Source organism: Oncorhynchus tshawytscha, linkage group LG12 (assembly GCF_018296145.1).
Source record: "Oncorhynchus tshawytscha isolate Ot180627B linkage group LG12, Otsh_v2.0, whole genome shotgun sequence".
Taxonomy (NCBI): domain Eukaryota; kingdom Metazoa; phylum Chordata; class Actinopteri; order Salmoniformes; family Salmonidae; genus Oncorhynchus; species Oncorhynchus tshawytscha.
Window position 1 is genome coordinate 68,487,194 of NC_056440.1, and position 20,784 is coordinate 68,507,977.

The window sequence follows — 20,784 nt, forward strand, 5'->3', positions numbered from 1 at the left end:
TCAACTGGCAACGGGTCAGCCCTTTACAACTAGTAACTGGGACATTTGGACAGTGGGTCAGCGGTACATAGTACATGTTTTTCTTAGGATAGACATAGAAGAAGCTGAGAAAAACATAGGATACATAGAAGAAGCTGAGAGAATTGCAGGTGACGCAGTGATGTGAACTTTGAGGGTGCAACAACAATTCTAAGCCAATAGAGGTTGTGCATTTATTTGCCTCTGCTCATCACTAAGGTCCCTCCCTCTCGCCAACACAACACACACCGTGTCCTCCCCTTCTCACTTACAACCAATAGATGCTGGTTTAATTGACCACTGATCTACCAGGCCAATTTGTTGAGTGTAACGATATAGCAGGGAATCCTGTTATTAGCGGGGCAGGGGATGTAAGGAGGCCTGCAGGTACCGTATAGGCTTGAACAGCTGGTCCACGAGGATGGTAGGTCAGTTCATCACAAATTGCAATTATAATATTGTTATCTGCCACGTCCATTTCAGTATATTTGTTAATCATTGAGGGTCACTGATGAAATCATTGTGAAAATAGAGACATGCTCTGGAACAAAGCTGGTGCCAGGCTATCCTTATGACATCACAAGAGAAGCATGGGGAGAGAGGCCAAAGGGGAGAGGATGGATGCCCCTGCTGTTAATGAAACATGACAGTTTGAATGAGGATTCAATGCAACATACTATGCAACTCTATTGAGACCGGAGGTTAGATGAGTAGGCTATGTATAATTTAACGTAGATAGATAATATGCATAACATTAGTATACAGTTAGGCTTTTGAACATAACCACTCATTATTACAGAATGCAGAATTACAGGCATACTGTAAAATATGCACAGACATACAAATGTAACACAGAGGAATTGTAACACAGAGGAATTGTAACCCAGAGGAATTGTAACCCAGAGGAATTGTAACACAGAGGAATTGTAACACAGAGGAATTGTAACCCAGAGGAATTGTAACTCAGAGGAATTGTAACACAGAGGAATTGTAACCCAGAGGAATTGTAACCCAGAGGAATTGTAACCCAGAGGAATTGTAACACAGAGGAATTGTAACACAGAGGAATTGTAACACAGAGGAATTGTAACACAGAGGAATTGTAACACAGAGGAATTGTAACACAGAGGAATTGTAACCCAGGTATATGGCTTTCCTAGGTTTTCAGTTTTTGTCACTCTTAATTTGAAAATATGAACTTTAGGTGATGTCAATAGCAATAGATATTGCAATATCAATATCATAGATTTCGCTATATCATGATAAACTTCACCTGAAATGTGTAATGGTTAGCAACAGGGTTCAGCTTCACCAAGTAGAAATAAGTAGCCTCAGCAGTTGCACTCAGCATCTATGTGATGAGCCCTGAAATGCAGCTAGGAAAACGTAAGCATCATGTCTTGATCCCCTGATCCCCAAATACATTTATGTGGAAGGTTCACCGGGTGAGCAATGATGTGTAGTTAATGGGTGAACAATGTTAAGTCAGGTTTACCTGACAATCAAAACACTCAAATCTGAATGTGCAAGGCAGATAGGTGGTGGAATGGGTATAGTGTTATGTGGATGTATCTATTCAGGATGTATTGACAAACTAGATGTGGTAAGTCTCTCCATTACCACATGTAATCCATTCCTGGCAATGAAAAATACATGAGCTCGTACTGTACATATAAATGAAAGCAGACATTGAGTAGACAGACCACTCCCGTGGCTTCTCTTAGGCACTATTCTATGACCAAGGTTTTTGCACAGCGCAGCACAGAAGATAATTTTATAAAGACAACAAAGTGAAATATTTGGTCAAAGGTATGTTGTTACAAACCTGCAAAGAGAGAAGGAGTGCTGTGAGCTGACAGACTAGACCTCAAACAGATATACACCCATATTTCTAATCACAGTATTGGATGTCCCATCTCCCTCTCTCTTTCTCTGCTTTCTCTTGCTCCTTTCAAATACAATGCACACGCACGAATCAGGAGAGATCTGGGAGGAATAGGAAGGAGTAGAGGAAATAGAAAGAGTGGAGGTTAGAATTAGCATTGAGGGAGGGGTGGAGGAGAAGGATTGATGTGATTGGTCCAGAAGGAGGGTGGCTGTACAATCAGCTTCTTCTGAAAGCATGGCTCAATGAATGAACACTCTTCATTTCAGGTAGCCAGGCAACACAACAATGAGGTAAATACTAATATGCCCAGGGATAAGCCAAGTACTTTCCATGCACAGATGTTTCTCAAAGCTTTAACTGAGTGTCAGGTCACTGTTCTGATATGGATTTTACTCTGTTCTTTTCCAGTTCTCCTCCATAGCTGGCCAATTACTTGACTGACTGACTAACTGACTGAAACTGACGGTTGAACATTGGCTGGTTGACCGAGGTATTCTCCATCTATCTTCCACTAATCCATTGTTTTCCTTAAACACGGAGGTGCAGATCACGTTTACAGATACACAGACAGAGAAACTGCCAGAGTAACTGTATCTCAGATAGATGGCTAACAAGCAGATCAGGTAAGTGTGGATAAGGATATTGATGGAAACAGGATTTTGAGAGGATTTTATCAAATGTTTTAAATGATGTTCTAGGTTGAATCTTGCACTAATTCCTCCACCATTATCCCTCTCTCTCATTCTTGTTTTTCTCTTTTGTTATTGATTGGTCAATGTCACCTTTTTGATACCTTCTCACCCTTCTCTCTTTCAATTAAATTAAATTAAATTCAATTAGCTTTATTGGCATGGGAAACATATGTTAACATTGCCAAAGCAAGTGAAGTAGATAATATACAAAAGTGAAATAAACAATAAAAATGAACAGTAAACATTACACTCACAGAAGTTCCAAAATAATAAAGACATTACAAATTTCATATCATGTGTATATATACGGTGTAGTAACGATATGCAAATGGTTAAGGTCTGCCTACGGTGGCCTTTCTCAATAGCAAGGCTATGCTCACTGAGTCTGTACATAGTCAAAGCTTTTCTTAAGTTTGTGTCAGTCACAGTGGTCAAGTATTCTGCCACTGTGTACTCTCTGTTTAGGGTCAAATAGCATTCTAGTTTGCTCTGTTTTCTGGTTAATTCATTCCAATGTGTCAAGTAATTATCTTGTTGTTTTCTCATGATTTGGTTGCGTCTAATTGTGTTGCGTTCCGTGGGCTCTGTGGGGTCTGTTTGTGTTTGTGAACAGAGCCCCAGGACCAGCTTGCTTAGGGACTCTTTTCCAGGTTCATCTCTCTGGAGGTGATGGATTTGTTATGGAAGGTTTGGGAATCACTTCTTTTTAGGTGGTTGTAGAATTTAACGGCTCTTTTCTGGATTTTGATAATTAGTGGGTATCAGCCTAATTCTGCTCTGCATGCATTATTTGGTGTTCTACGTTGTACACAGGATATTTTTGCAGAATTCTGCATGCAGAGTCTCAATTTGGTGTTTGTCCCATTTTGTGAATTCTTGGTTGGTGAGTGGACCCCAGACCTCACAACCATAAAGGGCAATGGGTTCTATAACTGATTCAAGTCTTTTTAGCCAGATGCTAATTGGTATGTCCTTTTATGTTCCTTTTGATGGCATAAAATGCCCTTCTTGCCTTGTCTCTCAGATCGTTCACAGCTTTGTAGAAGTTACCTGTGGCGCTGATGTTTAGGCCAAGGTATGTATCGTTTTTTTGTGTGTTCTAGAGCAACGGTATCTAGCTTCAATTTGTATTTGTGGTCCTGGTGACTGGACCTTTTTTGGAACACCATTATTTTGGTCTTACTGAGATTTACTGTCAGGGCCCAGGTCTGGCTGAATCTGTGCAGAAGATCTAGGCCCTCCTTGCTAGGCCCTGTAGGCCCTCCTTGGTTGGTGATAAGCACCAGATCATCAGCAAACAGTAGACATTTGACTTCAGATTCTAGTAGTGTGAGGCCGGGTGCAGCAGACTGTTCTAGTGCCCCCTCTCACCCCATGCCAAGAAATGTCGCCTTTTTAACCGATATATTTGATCATTTGTTTACAAATTGAGAAAAGGCTTACACTCAGATCCCCTTCCCGTTACTAGAAATCAACAAAGCATGAGAAGTTTTGTTTTATTTGTTTGTCAATTAGGGTGTGCAGGGTGAATACGTGGTCTGTCGTACAATGATTTGGTAAAAAGCCAATTTGACATTTGCTCAGTACATTGTTTTCACTGAGGAATTGTACGTGTCTGCTGTTAATGATAATGCAGAGGATTTTCCCAAGGTTGCTGTTGACGCATATCCCACGGCAGCTATTGGCGTCAAATTTGTCTCCACTTTTGTGGATTGGGGTGATCAGTCCTTGGTTCCAAATATTGGGGAAGATGCCAGAGCTAAGGTTGATGATAAAAAGTTTTAGTATAACCAATTGGAATTTGTTGTCTGTATATTTGATCATTTCATTGAGGATACCATCAACACCACAGGCCTTTTTGGGTTGGAGAGTTTTTATTTTCATTCAAGGCAATTGGAGAATCCAGTGGGTTCTAAGATTTGTATTTGATCATGCATATATTTTTGCTGTTTGTTCTCTGTTATAGAGCCAAAAAGATTGGAGAAGTGGTTTACCCATACATCTCCATTTTGGATAGATAATTCTTTGTGTTGTTGCTTGTTCAGTGTTTTCCAATTTTCCCAGAAGGGGTTAGAGTCTATGGATTCTTCAATAACATTGAGCTGATTTCTGATGTGCTGTTCCTTCTTCTTCCATAGAGTATTTCTGTATTGTTTTAGTGATTCACCATAGTGAAGGCGTAGACTCAGGTTTTCTGGGTCTCTATGTTTTCGGATGGACAGGTTTCTCAATTTCTTTCTTAGGTTTTTGCATTCTTCATCAAACCATTTGTCTTTGTTGTTCATTGTCTTCAGTTTTCTATTTGAGATTTTTAGATTTGATAGGGAAGCTGAGTGGTCAAATATACTCTTCAAATTTTCTACTGCCAAGTTTACACCTTCACTATTACAGTGGAACGTTTTGTCCAGGAAGTTGTCTAAAAGGGATTTAATTTGTTGTTGTCTAATTGTTTTTTGGTAGGTTTCCACACTACATTCCTTCCACCGATAGCATTTCTTAATATTAGTCAGTACCTTTGGCTTTGATGCCTCATGATTGAGTACTGCTCTGTTGAAGTAGGCTGTGATTTTTCTCTGACAGTGGGCTGACTGATCTGAGAGGTCCTAAATGGGGTGTGTGCATGTTGACTTGAGGGGGTGTTGATTGGTTGGGGCGGGGTTGTGGATGTGGCTGGTGATGTTGTGGTCTGGATGTGGGTCCTTTATGTGTAGGTCTTGGGGAGGGGGTTCTGCAGGTCTGGTAGATTGTCTCGCTGGTGTGGGCGGGGTGTCTATTGATCTGTTGCTCCTGTGTGAAGTGTTGGGGCTGCGTTTGAGAGCGATGTCCTTTACGGTCCGGGTGAACGTGGGCACTGCCGCCTTGTCTAGGTGGACCTGGTCATAAAGGCAGTCCAAGTTCAGGGTGGGCCAGGTAAAATTGTGGTTTTGAGTCACAGTCACGGGAAAAACTTGCTTTTATCTGCTGTATGGTAGCAGGATGGAAGTCCTTTTGTGGTAGCAGGGTGGATATAACCACTTGTGAATTAGGAAAGTAGAAGAAGCTTTTTCAATCACTCCCTTGAGTACTGTGGCCACCCTTTCCTGCTGTCCTCTCAGGTCGTTTGTGCCTGTGTGTATTATTATGTGGCTAGGTGAACCTAGTTGGTCCTCAGACAGAATCTCTAGGGCACGTTGGGTGTTTGGACACCAGGGTTTAGACACACTGTGTTTGGGAAAAAGTTTTTTTCTTGTATATATTTCCCGTTTGAGTCCATAAGGATGACAATCTATGTCTTGTGTATGTCCTCAGTGGGTGTGGGGGAGTTGTCAGGAGGGCTATCGGGGTGGCTGACAGTGGGGGTGCTCAGAGGGGGTAAGATCCCCTAGGCTTGGGGTTCTTCATTTGTCTGTTCCACTGTGATGTCGACGTGGTCAGGGTCTGGGGTGGACTGTTCTGCTGTGGTGTCAAGACCTTTGTTGGGAGCTGAGGTTGGTTGTTCTGCCTGCTTCCCTGCGGGGGTGGCCACATCTCTAGTGGGTTGTTCTCTGTCACACGACATCCCCCTCACCCTCTCCTCCAGTAGTCTGATCCTCCCCTCTAGTGCTCTGTTCTTCTCCTGCTCCTGCTTTTTCTCCTGTTGACATTGTCTCAGAGTGCAGATATATCTCTCTCCACCTCCAACTCTCCAGGTCTGGATAAGGGGGTGTTTTTGTGCTGGACTGTTGTCTGGGTCTGTGCTGACTGGAGTGTAATCACCTGCTGTTGCAGCTCCACCTGCCTGAATTTATTCTAAAACAAACGTGTAGTTTGCTTGTAGTATCTGCTTACCTTGTAGAATCTGGTTGATTCTCTGAGGTCTTTACACAGCAATCCTTATTAATGTTCACTACACAGGTCACGTTGCCTTATCAAGACCATCAGATCAGAGGGATACTTTGACATGTACAGAGGTAGGACAAAATTGTGTGTGTGTGTGCGTGTTTGAGCATGTTCTTTGTTTTTGACTCTGTGTCTCTCTATTTCTTTGACCATTAGGTGCTGCGGTGAACCTGACTCTGGTCACTCCAGAGAAGGCCATCAAACTAGCTGCCATTGACTTCCTTAGGCAACACCTGTCCAAGGATGGGTGAGTAGTGCTCAGAGGCCTCTTTCAAACACCTACCTGTCAAATACAATCATACACCAGTCGTAACTGACTGGTACACCAACCTTTTGCCCACTCTGATATCTTTGAATAGATGTACTTGAAAGATGTAGTGTATACTATATCAGCTTTAACTAACTTCTTGTTTGGATTTGATATACATATTACAAATAGGATTCTAATAATATCTTCACTATGTGCTGGGATCTAGTGGTAATACATTAGAGGTATAAATATTTTGTAAACATACAGCATGGATGATAGGACCGATCCCATAGGCCCCTGCAGCATTATCTGCATGACATACCTGGGCTATCTTTAGCGTCCCCCAACATTTCCATGGGGACCAAGAACATGGCTGATAAATTATTGAGTGACCAGCGCTCGTGAATTATTTACGTGTTTCTAAGACTGTGTGTGTGTGTGTGTGTGTGTGTGTGTGTGTGTTTATGTATGTTTCTTCATGTGTATCATTTATTGCTTTATGCATGTTTATGGTCATGTCCTTTGCATGTAGAAACAGGGAGTTTTAAGTTGTATGCATGTTGTTTAATGTATGTAAAACACTTGAGATAGCACCAGACCATCCAGAGAAATTAGCAAAGTCATCAAACTAAAATAATTATGACATTTGTTTTCTCTCTCAGTCAGAAGCTCACCCTGCTGAGGGAGATGCTGGTGGGTTGTGGTGCTGGTCCAGACAGCTGATGTTCTAAAAGAGCTGCACAATCTGGATCCCTACAAATCAGCTGGGCTAGACAATCTGGACCCTCTCTTCCTAAAATTATCCACCTCCATTGTTGTTACCCCTATTCCTAGTCTGTTCAACCTCTCTTTCGTATCGTCTGAGATTCCTAAAGATTGGAAAGCGGCCGTGGTCATCCCCCTCTTCAAAAGGGGCAGACACTCTAGACCCAAACTGTTACAGACCTATATCAATTCTGCCCTGCCTTTCTAAAGTCTTCGAAAGCCAAGTGAACAAACAGATCACCAACCATTTCGAATCCCACAGTACCTTCTCCGCTATGCAATCTGGTTTCCGAGCTGGTCACGGGCGCACCTCAGCCACGCTCAAGGTCCTAAACGATATCATAACTGCCATCGATAAAAGACTACTGTGCAGCCGTCTTCATCGACCTGGCCAAGGCTTTTGACTGTGTCAATCACCGTATTCTTATCGGCAGACTCAACAGCCTTGGTTTCTGTAATGATTGCCTCGCCTGGTTCACTTACTACTTCTCAGATAGAGCTCAGTTTGTCAAATTAGAGGGACTGTTGTCTGGACCTCTGACAGTCTCTATGGGGGTGCCACAGGGTTCAATTGTAGGGCCGACTCTTTTCTCGGTATATATCAATGATGTTGCTCTTGCTGCTGGTGATTCTTTGATCCACCTCTACGCAGACGACACCATTCTGTATACATCTGGCCCTTCTTTGGACACTGTGTTAACAAACCTCCAAACGAGCTTCAACGCCATACAACACTCCTTCCGTGACCACCAACTGCTCTTAAATGCTAATAAAACTAAATGCATGCTCTTCAATCGATCGCTGCCCGACTAGCATCACTACTCTGAACGGTCCTGAATGGTGGACAATTAGAATATGTGGACAACAATAAATACCTAGGTGTCTGGCTCACATTAAGCATCTCCAATCCAAAGTTAAATCTAGAATTGGCTTCCTATTTCGCAACAAAGCCTCCTTCACTCATGCTGCCAAACATACCCTTGTAAAACTGACCATCCTACCGAACCAGCTTACTGATCGCTGCAGCTGTACACAGCCCATCTGTAAAAAGCCCATCCAACCAACTACCTACCTCATCCCATATCTGTCTTTGTTTTTCTGCTATTTTGCACATCAGTATTTCTACTTGCACATCTTCATCTGCACTCCAGTGTAATAGCTAAATTGTAATTACTTTGCTACTATTGGCATATTTATTGCCTTACCTCCTTACTTCATTTGCACACACTGTATACAGATTTTTCCATTGTGTTATTGACTGTACGTTTGTTTATCCCATGTGTAACTTTGTGTTGTTGTTTTTGTCGCACTGCTTTGCTTTATCTTGGCCAGGTCGCAATTGTAAATGAGCACTTTCCTCAACTGGCCTGCCTGGTTAAATAAAGGTGAAATGAAAAAATAAATATAAAAAAACATGTCAGGTAAACTCAGCTGGGGTATCAGCCTCAGACAGCTTTCTACTACCATCTTGTGGCTTAACAGTAATTATGCACACTAGTTGTGTGTCTGCCTGGGTGTTTGAACTCTTCTGAAACACAGTCACACAGTCTCTCCATCTCTTTGTCTCTCCATCTCTTTGTCTCTCCATGTCTCTGTCTCTCCATCTCTTTGTCTCTCCATCTCTCTGTCTCTCCATCTCTCTTTGTCTCTCCATCTCTTTGTCTCTCCATCTCTCTGTCTCTCCATCTCTTTGTCTCTCCATCTCTTTGTCTCTCCATCTCTCTGTGTCTCCATCTCTCCATCTCTTGGTGCAGGTCAATATCACCACTCCCATGGAGATGCTAAAGATTCAGTTACAGGATGCAGGGCGGATAGGTGAGAGATGGGTAGAAGAAGGAGAGAGGAGGTTGGATGTTCCCCTGTTCCCAGTCAATGTTTTATGACTAAACAATGTCTTGTCAGCCACACAAACACAAGCAGATCACAGGGATCTGATCAGATAGAACCAGTAACAACCAGCATTGTTATTGTATCAATGTAAAATTGTTATTTTATTGCTTGAGCACATTTGTGACTCTTCCTTGTGTTCCTGTGATTCCCCAAATGTATTTTTATTTTCCAACCTCCTGAGGCATTCCTGCTTCTCTGTCCCTGGTTGATGATGTCACACTGATGATAATGATGATGTTGTGTGTGTTATGACACACGTAGAGGCTCAGAAGAAGCTGATGTCCCAGGCTGTAGTTGGGCCCCTGGGGGCCCAGTGGAGTTGAGGTCCCATACAGCAATGCAGCTCAGCTGCTGTGGAGCCAGGGCATCGCAGGGCTCTACAGGGGCCTGGGGGCCACACTCCTGAGGTAACCTGCACAGAGACACAATAGAAGCCTTGCAAGAACACAAACAAATTAAGATGATTCACATTTGTTGGACCATTCCTCTGTTCGCTTAGGGACGTGCCATTCTCCATAATCTACTTCCCTGTTTGCCAATCTGAAAAGTCTTGGTGGCTGTGGGGCTAATGGCCCCACTCCCTTCTATGTATCCTTTGCATCAGGCTGCTTCGCTGGCAGTACAGTTGCTGTGGGAGTTAATCCTGTGGATGGTAAGGACAGTTGTGTGTGTGTATACAGGTATGAGTGTGTATACAGTTGTATGGTTTTGCCTTGAATCGGCACGACAGAACAACTGCCTCCAATAAGACAAGGGGTGGAGGTCTGTGTCTATTTGTCAATATCAGCTGGTGATCAAAATCACATTTTTAGGAAGTCCCAAGGTTTTGCTCACCTGAGGTAGAGTGTCTCATGATAAGCTGTAGACCACAATATTTAACGAGAGTTTTCATCTATACTTTTCGTAGCTGTCTATTTACCACCACAAACTAATGCTGGCACTAAGACCGCACTCAACGAGCTGTATAAAGCCATACGCAAACAAGAAAATGCTCATCCAGAGGTGGCTCTCCTAGTTGCTGGGGACTTTAATGCAGAGAAACTTAAAGGTGAAAAAACAGGAGACTACCTTTACTCCAAACACAAAGACACGTACAAAGCTCTCCCTCGCCCTCCATTTGGCAAATCTAACCATATTTCTATCCTCCTGATTCCAAGCAAAAACTAAAGCAGGAAGTACCAGTGACTCGCTCAATACCGAGGTGGTCAGATGATGCAGATGCTAAGCTACAGGACTGTTTTGCTAGCAAAGACTGGAATATGTTCCGGGACTTATCTGATTTCATTGAGGAGTATACCACATCAGTCACCGGCTTCATCAATAAGTGCATCAATGACATTGTCCCCACAGGGACCGTACGTATATATCCCAACCAGAAGCCATGAATTGCAGGCAACATCCGCACTGAGCTAAAGGGTAGAGCTGCCACTTTCAAGGAGCCAGACTCTAACCCGACACACACACAATAAATCCTACTATGCCCTCAGATGAACCATCAAACAGGTGAAGTGTAAATACAGGACTAAGATTGAATCCTACTAAACTGGTTCCAACGCTCGTCAGATGTGGCATGACTTGCATATGACTTGCATATTACAGACTACAAAGGGAAGCCCAGTGACACAAGCCTACCAGATGAACCAAATTACTTTGGTTCATCTGAACCAAATTACAGTGTTGCTTGAATTACTATTCAAGCAACACTGAAGCATGGATGAGAGCACCAACTGTTCTAGATCACGCTCGCTTACCTGCTTTTTCTTCCCAATTTTGATCTTGTCTCCTTTGTGCAACTCCCCAACGGGCTAGGGAGGCGAAGATCGAGTCATGCCTCCTCTGAAATATGACCCACCAACACCCACCTGCTTAACCCGGAAGCCATCTGCACCAATGTGTTGGAGGAAACACTGCCAATTGTGCACTGCCCTATGGGACTCCCAATCTTGGCCAGTTCTGATACAGCCCAGGATTGAACCAGGGTCTGTAGTGATGACTCTAGCACTGCGTTGCAGTGCCTTAGACCACTGCTCCACTCAGGAGGCACATGAGTAAGATCTTTAAAAAGGTCAACATTCACAAGGCTGCAGGGCCAGACGGTTACCAGGACCTCTACTCCGAGCATGCGCTGACCAACTGGCAAGTGTCTTCACTGACATTTTCAACCTGTCCCTGACCGAGTAATACCTACATGTTTCAAGCAGACCACCATAGTCCATGTGTCCAAGAACACCAGGGTAACCTGCCTAAATGACTACCGACCTGTAGCACTCACGTCTGTAGACATGAAGTGCTGTGAAAGGCTGGTCATGGCTCACATCAACACCATCAGCCCAGAAACACTAGACCCACTACCATTTGCAAACCGCCCCAACATATCCACAGATGACGCAATCGCAACTGCACTCAACACTATCCTTTCCATCCTGGACTAAATTAATAGTTATGTGAGAATGCTGTTCATTGACTACAGACTTCAGTGTTCAATATCATCGTGCCCTCAAAGCTCATCATTAAGCTAAGGACCCTAGGACTAAACACCTCCCTCCTGTACTCCCTGCTCACCCATGACTGCGTGGCCAAGCACAACTCCAACTCCAACACCATCATTAAGTTTACAGATGACACAACGGTGGTAGGCCTGTTCACCGACAACAATGAGACAGACTATAGGGAGGAGATCAGAGACCTGAAATTGTGCTGCCAGGACAACAACCTCTCTTCTCAATGTGATCAAGACAAAGGAGATGATTGTGGACTACAGGAAAAGGAGGGCCGAGCATGTCCCCATTCTCATCGATGGGGCTGTAGTGGAGCGGGTTGAGAGCTTCAAGTTCCATGGTGTTCACATCACCAACACACTATCATGGTCCAAACACACCAAGACAGTCGTGAAGAGGGCACGACAATGCCGACATGCCCATTCCCCCAAAGATTTGGCATGGGTCCTCAGATCCTCAAAAAGTTCTACAGCTGCACCATCGAGAGCATCACCGCCTGGTATGGCAACTGCTCGGCCTCAGACCGCAAGGGGCTACAAAGGGTAGTGCGTACGGCCCAGTACATCACTGGGGCCAAGCTTCCTGCCATCTAGGACCTATTTACCAGTCGGTGTCAGAGAAAGGCTCACATTTCTTTTCTTAACTATTATTTTTCTTAACTGCATTGTTTGGCTTGTACGTAACCATTTCACGGTAAGGTCTACACCTGTTGAATTCGGCACATGTGACAAATAAAATGTGATTTGATTATGCCTGCCGTGTGCCCTGTAAACCATTTGATACAGTTAGTGTATTTCAGCGATTAAGACCAGAATTCAGACCATGACACAGAGAAATCAGGAGGACACCTACAGCAGAGTGACAGACTGCATCAGGTAACCTCTCCTTCTCACTCTAACTCTTCCACTGCTTCCCTCCTGGTTTTGACAGGCCTTTTCTGATCGATTATATCAATATTATCTGATGGTAGAACATGTCAACATCTACTGGTGCTATGAAATAAACGGAGAAGGCATTTTAGGCTAGAATATACAGTGCCAGTCAAAAGTTTGGACACACCTACTCATTCAAGGGTTTTTCTTTATTTTTACTATTTTCTACATTATAGAATATTAGTGAAGACATCAAACAAATGAAATAATACCTATTGTCACAACCTGATCTGTTTCACCTGTCTTTGTGATTGTCTCAACCCACCTCCAGGTGTCTCCCATCTTCCCCATTGTCCCCTGTGTATTTATACCTGTTTTCTCCGTTTGTCTGTTGCCAATTCGTTTTGTTTTGTCAAGACTACCAAGCCTACCTGTCTCTTGATTGCTCCTGTTTCCTAGTTTTCTCTGTGTTTACCATTCTGCCTGCCCTGACCCTGAGCCTGCCTGCCGTCCTGTACCTTTGCCCCACCTATCTGGATTACTGACCTCTGCCTGCCCTTGTCCTGCCTTTTGCCTGCCCCTTTTTTAATTAATAAACTGTTGTTACTTCAACCTAGTCTGCATCTAGGTCTTACCTGAAACGTGATACATATGGAATCATGTAGTAAACAAAAAAGTGTTAAACAAATGAAAATATATTTTATATATTAGATTCTTCAAAATAGCCACCCTTTGCCCAACCTCAACCCAATTGAGATGGTTTTGTATGAGTTGGACTACAGAGTGAAGGAAAAGCAGCCAACAAGTGCACAGCATATGTGGGAACTCCTTCAAAAAAGCATTCCAGATGAAGCTGGGTGAGAGAATGCCAAGAGTATGCAAAGCTGTCAGCAAGGCAAAGGGTGGCTACTTTGAAGAATCTCAAATATAAAATATATTTTGATTTGTTTAACACTTTTATGGATACTACATGATTACATGGATGTTATTTCATAGTTTTGAGGTCTTCACTATTATTTTACCATTAAGAAAATAGTAAAAATTAAGAAAAACCCTTGAATGAGTAGGTGTGTCCAAACTTTTGACTGGTACTGTAGATACACCACTATATCACGACCCTCTTGTCTAACAGGAAGATTCTGCGCCAAGAGTGTCCCTCTGCTTTCCAGAAGGGGGCGTACTGCCATGCTCTTGTCATTGCTCCCCTCTTTGGCATCGCACAGGTGGTCTACTTCCTGGGAGTGGGAGAGCTTCTCAGCTTCCTGCCTCAATGGAACAACTAGTCTTGCACTCTCATACACAGCCCACAATGGAGGCAGATAATTTGTCTCTTTCCTATCACACACAGCCGACATTGGAGCTAGGTAATCTGGTACCTTCCTCTCATACACAGCCCACACTGGAGCCAGGTAATCTGTCACTTTCCTCTCAGACACAGCCCACATTGGCCAAAGCCCTAAGGAGTTAAGTCATGGAATTTTCTTTGTTTTTACTAAGATTTTGCTATCATGATATATAAATCTGTCAAATCATATTAACTCAGTGTATATCTGTCTCAACATGACTGTACTGTAATATCTTCTGTCTGTATTGATGCTATGTTTTATTGTGGTTTTGTGGCTGTTTTGCACAGCTTCTGTACCTCTTTCCAAATTGTGTTTCCCTCTTCATCCATGAAGAAGCTTTAGAATTGCATTCTTCTTCCAAGAATGCAATGAGTATTTCATCACAGTGATACTAAGAGCTGGGGTGTATTCAGGGTGTATTCAGGATTACCAAAGATAACATAAGATGTTGGCAGAGGTTGGAAACAATGTACTCAAGCTGTGTGCCTAGAAAGAGTCAACATTGGCTGCAGCAAACGTAGCTGGTGGGTGACATTGGTGATTACACACCAAACACAATTTGCTGCCCAGCCACCATGTTGGCACCATTTTGTGACTAGATGTCAGTTTAGGTACCTGCCTGAATTTTGCTGATAGAAACTCTCCTTTTTGTGGGCAAAATGTTTTCCATTTGGTGTAAACGTTTTCTGTTAGAAAACATTTTGCAACAGATAAAACGTTTTGCAACAGAATCTGCTAAATTAATACAACCCAGGGTTCTGAGAGTGGCCCTTCACTCACAGCACTCAGCCAGAGTCAAGTCATCAAATCAAAAAGATAAAAACCCACCCTTGACATTTGTGCCTGCCCATCGCCATTATCATTACTGAAAGGTACATTTGTAGACCCTGTATGACCCTGTATCATAGTAACCTAGATTATATTGTGCTGGTTCTTCCCTGGACCGTTATTCCCTCTTCTCAGGAGGACACATGCACGTCCAAGCACTTTTATGTCGCCACCCCTCTTCCCTCCCCTGTAGATATGGTGGGTGTTGGGTTATCAGTTTGGATATGGATGTGCACTGAAGGTGTAAAACAGACTGACAGCTATTTTATAATTCATTTGAGGCTAAATAAGAAAGGAAAAAATGTATTCCTCTCATATATATTGCTGTCGGAAAAATTAATGGTATTGTGCTACCTGTGTTGCCTTATGATTCTTTCTCTCTATTTGTGTGACAGTCTTTGGTGTGTGGTTTGCCCTCATTCTACCGTAACAAGTCTCAAGGAAATCTGAAGAGGCCCCCTGGACTGTGGTAACCAAGGAAACAATGGAGGGAGGGCTTCACCAAATTAATCTATCTCAGTATCTCGCTGTCTCTGTCGGCCTGTCTCATTCCTATGGAACCATGTGTCCATCCAATAGCCAGATTCTCTAGTTCACATGGGCATGGCTATCCTTGTGTCCTGTTGCTTTCTTGGCAGTGTCTCCTTTGGAGGAGATCCATTTCCCACCTGCAGTGTTTGTCTTTCTCCACTCCCATGGATACCACTCAGATCCCATTTCAAAACAAGCAAGCAGAGACACTGTGTATAGAGGACACATTATTTACACCTCCCATTGTTACGTGATTATTACAGTGTTAGCATCTGTCCAGTGGATGGAGCAGCTGCAAGCCGGCATGCATTTAATGTATACTACATTTCATAGAATTGCATAAAATTACAAGAAGGAGATGTTTGTACTATGATTATTATTGATATGATTAATTATTAATAATCATTCTAATATGTTATTATTATGTACTTTGTATGCTGCACAGGGGAATATGGCTAATACAGGTGGAGTCAAGGAACAGGGTAAACCAATAAGAAATGGGAAGAAGAGAAGGGAGGGGAAGAGGGAGAGATTAGAGATGGGGAGATCGAGGCACTCAACCAAATCAGGGCATAGATTACAAAAGAAGTGAGTGTCTGGAGGGTGAGAATCTACTGTCAAGGACTGTCAAACACACACAGACCAGAGGGGATGTAGATGCCCCACCATTATTTAGATCAATTTCATTATATTAATCTAGATCCAATTTATCGTAGGCCTACTGTCACAGGCAGTGCCATACATTTCACTTTCATAAGACATTAAATTGCCTTCCTAGTGATCAATTAGCTTATTTACTATGACATTTCATATGTTGAGAAATTACATTCTCAAGGGGAATTGCAATAGCTGTATTATTCACCCTTTTTCAGGGGAATTTTTAAATCTATTTTATTTTACCTTTATTTTACTAGGCAAGTCAGTTAAGAACAGATTCTTATTTTCAATGACGGCCTAGGAACAGTGGGTTAACTGCCTGTTCAGGGGCAGAACGACAGATTTGTACCTTGTCAGTTTGGGGATTCAAACTTGCAACCTTTCGGTTACTAGTCCAACGCGCTAACCACTAGGCTACCCTGCCGCCCCGAGAGTATGGTGTGTAAATGGCTCGAGAAATGACCTCTACCTCATTTGATGGTGTATAACAGGCAGGAATTGTGTCTCAGGGCTATGAAAGTGGAAGAAATTGTACCAGCAAGTATGGCTGAAATGGATAGGAATATCTACTGTATGTAGCTAAGTGATCTAAATCTGTTACGGTTCTGTTGTCATTATTTGCAATCTACAGTACAGTAAATGGCATTCATTCATCAACAATTAATTTACTGTAAAATTGACATAACACTTTTGAAAACTGCACTTTATAGGTCTACATTAGAAAATAAAATGTTTCTTGAATATTGTTGCAAATTACATTTTAATATAAAGTTAATAACATTATAATGGCAGCAGGTGGTCTAGTGGTTAAGAGCGATTGGCCAATAACCAAAAGGTTGCTGGTAGGAATCCCAGAGTTGGAGAAGTGGAAAAATGTGGTGTTCTGCCCTTGAGCAAAGCAGTTTCTTGTGTTTCTCAAGAATGGTCCACCACCCAAAAGACACCCAGTCAACTTGACAAAACTGTAGTAAGCATTGGAGTCAAAATGGGCCAGCATCACTGTGGAACGATTTCAACACCTTGTAAAGTCAATGCCCCGACGAATTGAGGCTGTTCTGAGGGCAAAAGTGTGCAACTCAATAATAGAAATGTGTTCCTAATGTTTTGTCCACTCAGTGTCAGTGAGAGAGAGAGGGAGAGATGCCAGACAGACAACTGAGTTCTGGGACAGAGAAAGCATTATCTTGCAGCCAAAAGGCTTACAATGAGACAGGAAGAGGCACATGGCCAGCATCGCTCCAAGGATCAGCATATACACTCCAATCTCATGGAGGTGTCATTGGCTTCCATTATTATTGAGCACTCAAGGTTAAGGAATGGAAGATGGGTAAGACAAAAGTAGATGCTTATGCATAGACCACCTTGTAGGCCTACAACCCAGTTGCTTTAGCACATTTTGTTTGAAACATTTTAAATGTAAAATTAGAGTAAGAATGTTTCTCAATGTTATATGGGCTAGCCTACTTATCAATATGAATTAAATGCGTAATTGATAGCCCATGTCATTAAATACTTGGCATGTGGTCAAATGAAGTTGGGTAAATAAGATTAGGCAGCACCAAACTTTAATAGGCCTTCATAAAATAACAATTATTGAATGTACTGTCTGCCATTCGATGTTCTACAACACTAGGGACCGCTGGTGAGCCATGTCAGTCATGTTGCTACGGGTGGACGTGAGCGGTGAGTAAATCAACTTTTCGTATTGGCTATAACAGTCATATGGCGAACACAGATTGAGTGTTAAAAATAACAGGCTCAAGGAATCGAAGATGAAGAAACGCTTATCACACAAAAAATGTGAAGGATGTTAGGCTACAGTATGTGCGCGCGAGAAAAGGGAACCGTTTCTCACGCACGAACCCCAATTAATTTTCCACCTGCAGTTGGGAGTCACTGACAACCTGTCGCCCATAGACTACCAACCAGACCAGGCTGAGACTACACATCTACAGACACCTATTCGCACATTTCCAGTTTGGTTACTTATGAGGCCACAAAGGCACACACATTTCCAGGTCTCTGTGTGGTGAATCAATCCCTCTCTCGCCCCCTCTATATGTAGTAGCCATCTGAGACGGTTTCTGGAATTCTCAAAGGACATGCTTATGAAATGAAGGGATTATAATAATAATAGTGATTGTGGTGAGGATAAGGATGGTGATATAATGGTGACTGTAGACTAACATCTAACTAGGTCGAACGAGGAGAGTACAATTTGGCGACGATTAAGTCCCTTAAAAAAATAGGCAACATTAAAGTGTATGGTTCCAGCCCGAACACGGATTTTGACTCCAGCTGCGAGTACTTTGCACGGACTGCTTTCACGTCACCCCGCCCGTCTGCCCGTCTCCTCTCTGCAATCTTATAGCGACCATCTCTTTTGAGCGCATCTGAACTGGAGAGAGAGATACTAAATAGATTCAGGCACCAACATTTACCTACCTGCTCGAGCGAAATACGGGGAGGACGCTCAAGTACGCGCGCGTCCACGCGCACTCGCTGAGTAGCAAGACAATATAAGGCAATAAATAAAAACCAAAATTGGAATTTGAGTTTTCAACACGAAGGCTATTCCTTAAAAATAAAAATATAAGAATACAGCTTTACTGAAAAAAGCAACAGCCATGCATCTGAACAGAGAAGAAGGGAACAGCAAAGGTGAGAGAAATACCCCAATTTATATTTTCCATGCCAGACTGTCTGTCTCCCTTTTAGGCTAGTTTGTTTGAGGCTCTTGTGATCGTTCAAAAACGCCCTTGAGTAGGATTTGTTGGTCTCAAGTAATGATGCTGGGAGTCATCGCCACAACACAAGCAGCATGTTAATGCTGATTTTACTAGTGTCATCTCTATCAGAATGCATAGCCCATGATGTTGTTTACTCGTTACATTCCTTGTCATGTGCCTGGATGACATTCAAAGGCTACATCATCGTTCAGAGACCGCACCAAAGGCAATTGTGTTGATGGAATTACTAAAATTAGGCTGGCAGCATGGAGACTCGGGTGTAAGTTAAAGATGCTTGTGCACTTGTTGTTCTCTCAGTATTGTTAACGTTAGCTTACATGCCCGAGTGTCACCGGTTTTTACGTCAGGTAAACTGAGCGGCAAAGCACACAAGGTCATCTCATCTCCTATCATGTCCACGGGTGTTTGTGTCCCTGTCTGAGAGAAGGAGGGAGAGAGGAGCATATTGTATGTGTGTGGATGGGTGGGGGTGGGGTGGGTGGGGGGGGGCACCTATTTAAGAAATGTATCCCACGTGCATCGGGGGCGTGACAGGTTACATGGAGGAATAGTGGCCCTCTTCCCGCCCCTAAGTGTCGCCCCTGGTGGCAGGCAGTAGGCTGCACACCTTGACAGCAAACACCTGCTGCTCAGGGAGAGAAATGTGTGAACTGAATGATCCTCTGTGAAGACTGTCAGTAAACGTGAAATGGCTGAAAACAGCTTTATTCATTCATGGCCTCATTATGGCAGTGAAAAATGCACTTCCAATAAATCACTCAGTTCCAATAAATATTATTGGCTGTAGTCTGAATATTTTAAGAAGGCCTAGTTCTATAAACACTGTGTCACTTTGGGCCTATATATTGAGGGTCATTTGCTGAGAGGATGGTGTCTGGAACAAGTGTGTTTCTGAACACTGTACTCTATAAAATGACCTAAATCTATCCACACAATAGAGCAAAAGCAAATTGCAAACTTTCATGAACACAGAAGATGTGAGATTTGTTCATTTTCCATCATCCACTCTAGAATTACAGGCTTATTTACTGTAGTTCCTACAGCCATGTCATGTATGCCAAAAGTATGTGGACACCTGCTCATTGAACATCTCATTCCAAAGTCATGGGCATTAATCTGGATTTGCTGCCATGACAGCCTCCATTCTTCTGGGAAGGCTTTCCACTAGATGTTGGAACATTGCTGCAGGGACTTGCTTCCATTCAGCCATAAAACCATTAGTGAGTCGGCACTGATGTTGGGCAATTAGGCCTGGCTCGCAGTCTGCGTTCCAATTCATCCCAAAGGTGTTCGATGGTCTTGAGGTCAGGGCTCTGTGCAGGCCAGTCAAGTTCTTCCACACTGATCTTGACAAACCATTTCTGTATGGACCTTGCTTTGCGCATGGGGGCATTGTCATGCTGAAACAGGAAAGGTCCTTCCCCAAACTGTTGCCACAAAGTTGGAAGCACAGAATCGTCTAGTATGTCATTGTATGCTGTAGCATTAAGATTTCCCTTCACGGGAACTAAGCTGCCTAGCCCGAGCCATGAAAAACATCCCCAGACCATTATTCCTCCTCCACCTAACGTTACAGTTGGCACTATGCATTGGGGCAGGTAGTATTCTCCTGGCATCCACCAAACCCAGATTTGTCCTTCAGAGTGCTAGATGGTGAAGTGTGATTCATCACTTCAGAGAACACATTTCCACTGCTCCAGAGTCCAATGTCGGAGAGCTTTATACGACTCCAGCCGAAGCTTGGCATCGCGCATCTTAGTGTGTGGCTGCTCGGCCATGGAAACCCATTTCATGAAGCTCCCGATGAACAGCCTTGTGCTGACGTTGCTTCCATAGGCAGTTTGGAACTTGGTAGTGAGTGTTGTAACCAAGGACTGATGATTTTTATGCGCTACGCGCCTCAGCACTCGGCGGTCCTGTTCTGTGAGCTTGTGTGGCCTA

At 43.1% G+C, this 20,784-nt stretch overlaps 1 protein-coding gene and 1 pseudogene across 3 annotated transcripts in view; both read left to right on the plus strand.

Annotated features, from left to right (window-relative positions):
- The first annotated feature begins 2,509 nt into the window (after positions 1-2,509).
- LOC112264220 lies at positions 2,510-14,201 on the plus strand (annotated as a pseudogene).
- Positions 14,202-18,321: 4,120 nt separating this feature from the next.
- Positions 18,322-20,784, plus strand: part of syt7b (synaptotagmin VIIb) — a 115,608-nt gene continuing 113,145 nt past the window's right edge. Inside the window, exon 1 of one of the 3 annotated variants that reach the window (XM_042330977.1) lies at positions 18,322-18,754. In XM_042330977.1, coding sequence (XP_042186911.1) covers positions 18,721-18,754 — 34 coding nt within the window. In that variant the 5' untranslated portion in view covers positions 18,322-18,720. The remainder of the gene's footprint in view (positions 18,755-20,784) is intronic. The other 2 variants (XM_042330976.1, XM_042330978.1) reach the window with 2 other exon arrangements.